This window comes from Octopus bimaculoides, chromosome 5 (assembly GCF_001194135.2).
Source record: "Octopus bimaculoides isolate UCB-OBI-ISO-001 chromosome 5, ASM119413v2, whole genome shotgun sequence".
NCBI classification, from domain to species: Eukaryota; Metazoa; Mollusca; class Cephalopoda; order Octopoda; family Octopodidae; genus Octopus; species Octopus bimaculoides.
Window position 1 is genome coordinate 52,978,062 of NC_068985.1, and position 1,343 is coordinate 52,979,404.

The following is a 1,343-nucleotide window of genomic DNA, read 5'->3' on the forward strand; positions in this document are numbered from 1 at the left end:
GAGTGGATTTGGTAGACGGAAACTGAAAGAAGCCCGTCGTATATATGTATATATATATATGTGTGTGTGTGTTTGTGTGTCTCTGTTTGTCCCCCCCCCCAACATCGCTCGACAACCGATGCTGGTGTGTTTATGTCCCCGTAACTTAGCGGTTCGGCAAAAAGGGACCGATAGAATAAGTACTAGGCTTACAAATAATAAGTCCTGGGGTCGATTTTCTCGACTAAAGGCGGTGCTCCAGCATGGCCGCAGTCAAATGACTGAAACATATAAAAGAGTAAAAGAGTATTCCCTCTTCAGCTCCAATTTTTTATATTCGCAGTTTCCTTTTGGGAAACGGATTCCTTACAATCATGAAGGCCGGTAAATATATCACCATTAGGACTATACTTAAAATATAAATATTACGGTAAATTATTTTTTATAGAAAATATATTTTCATATCAAATATATAAATATATATCATAGAAAATTAATGATACTTCGAAAATACAAATATTTTCGTTGTATATTGTTTATCTGCTTACCAGTATTGTTAGGCAGACTTGTGACCAATTCTATCCTAAGCATCTCTATTCTATTATACTTTCAGGTACAATGTATTCAGTACACTACCTAATATATTCTTACTTTCTTTTAAATCTTTGTAGAATTATAGGGATGATTTGAGGGTATTTTGGCTGCTATCTATAGCGAACGTAATATAGCTTTATAATGATTGTAGTACTTCCGGACAGGTTATTTTAAAGCTAGTGTTACATTTGCCGCTAACAACCAGTTTCTTACTCATAAACATTCTTTTAAATCATCTTACTGAGAGAAGTTCTGTCACTGAAATTTAACCGACTTTTTTCAGTCACGTTGTTAGTGATTTCATCGAAAAATTTCAAACTTTATTTTCTACAATATCGCTGTAAACGCTACATCATTTGTACAATGTGTGAAATATGCTATAAGTGTTGTCCAAATGATGTCAATATCAAGTTTAACAATCACCCAAGACTATGAATCCGCAACAAAAGAACTTCCATGAACGAAATTACCTACAAAATACCTCATAGTGTTTTATCATATATTGTGTGAGGATTTTGATTTGGAATGAATTTTTGGCTAATTTTCATGAGGTTAAATTGCGATAAGTAATGAAATAAAATGGTTAAAGAAATAAATTATATAATCTGTAACTAAAACGGACAGAGTGGTTTACATCACGTGTGTTTGAAAAACTGAAAACCGCGAAAAGCACTTATTCAAAAATTCTTTCAATTAGGTCTATTTTAAAACTGCTTTTCTAAAATAATCAACTAGTTTTTAATTTAATAAAATCTTCATTTATATATATG

At 32.1% G+C, this 1,343-nt stretch overlaps 1 protein-coding gene across 1 annotated transcript in view; it reads left to right on the plus strand.

The window, feature by feature from the left end:
- Positions 1-1,343, plus strand: part of LOC106883855 (scavenger receptor cysteine-rich type 1 protein M130) — a 105,302-nt gene that overhangs the window by 69,122 nt on the left and 34,837 nt on the right. Inside the window, exon 17 of the mRNA XM_014934994.2 lies at positions 323-363. Within this exon, the coding sequence (XP_014790480.2) occupies positions 323-363 (41 nt within the window). The remainder of the gene's footprint in view (positions 1-322; positions 364-1,343) is intronic.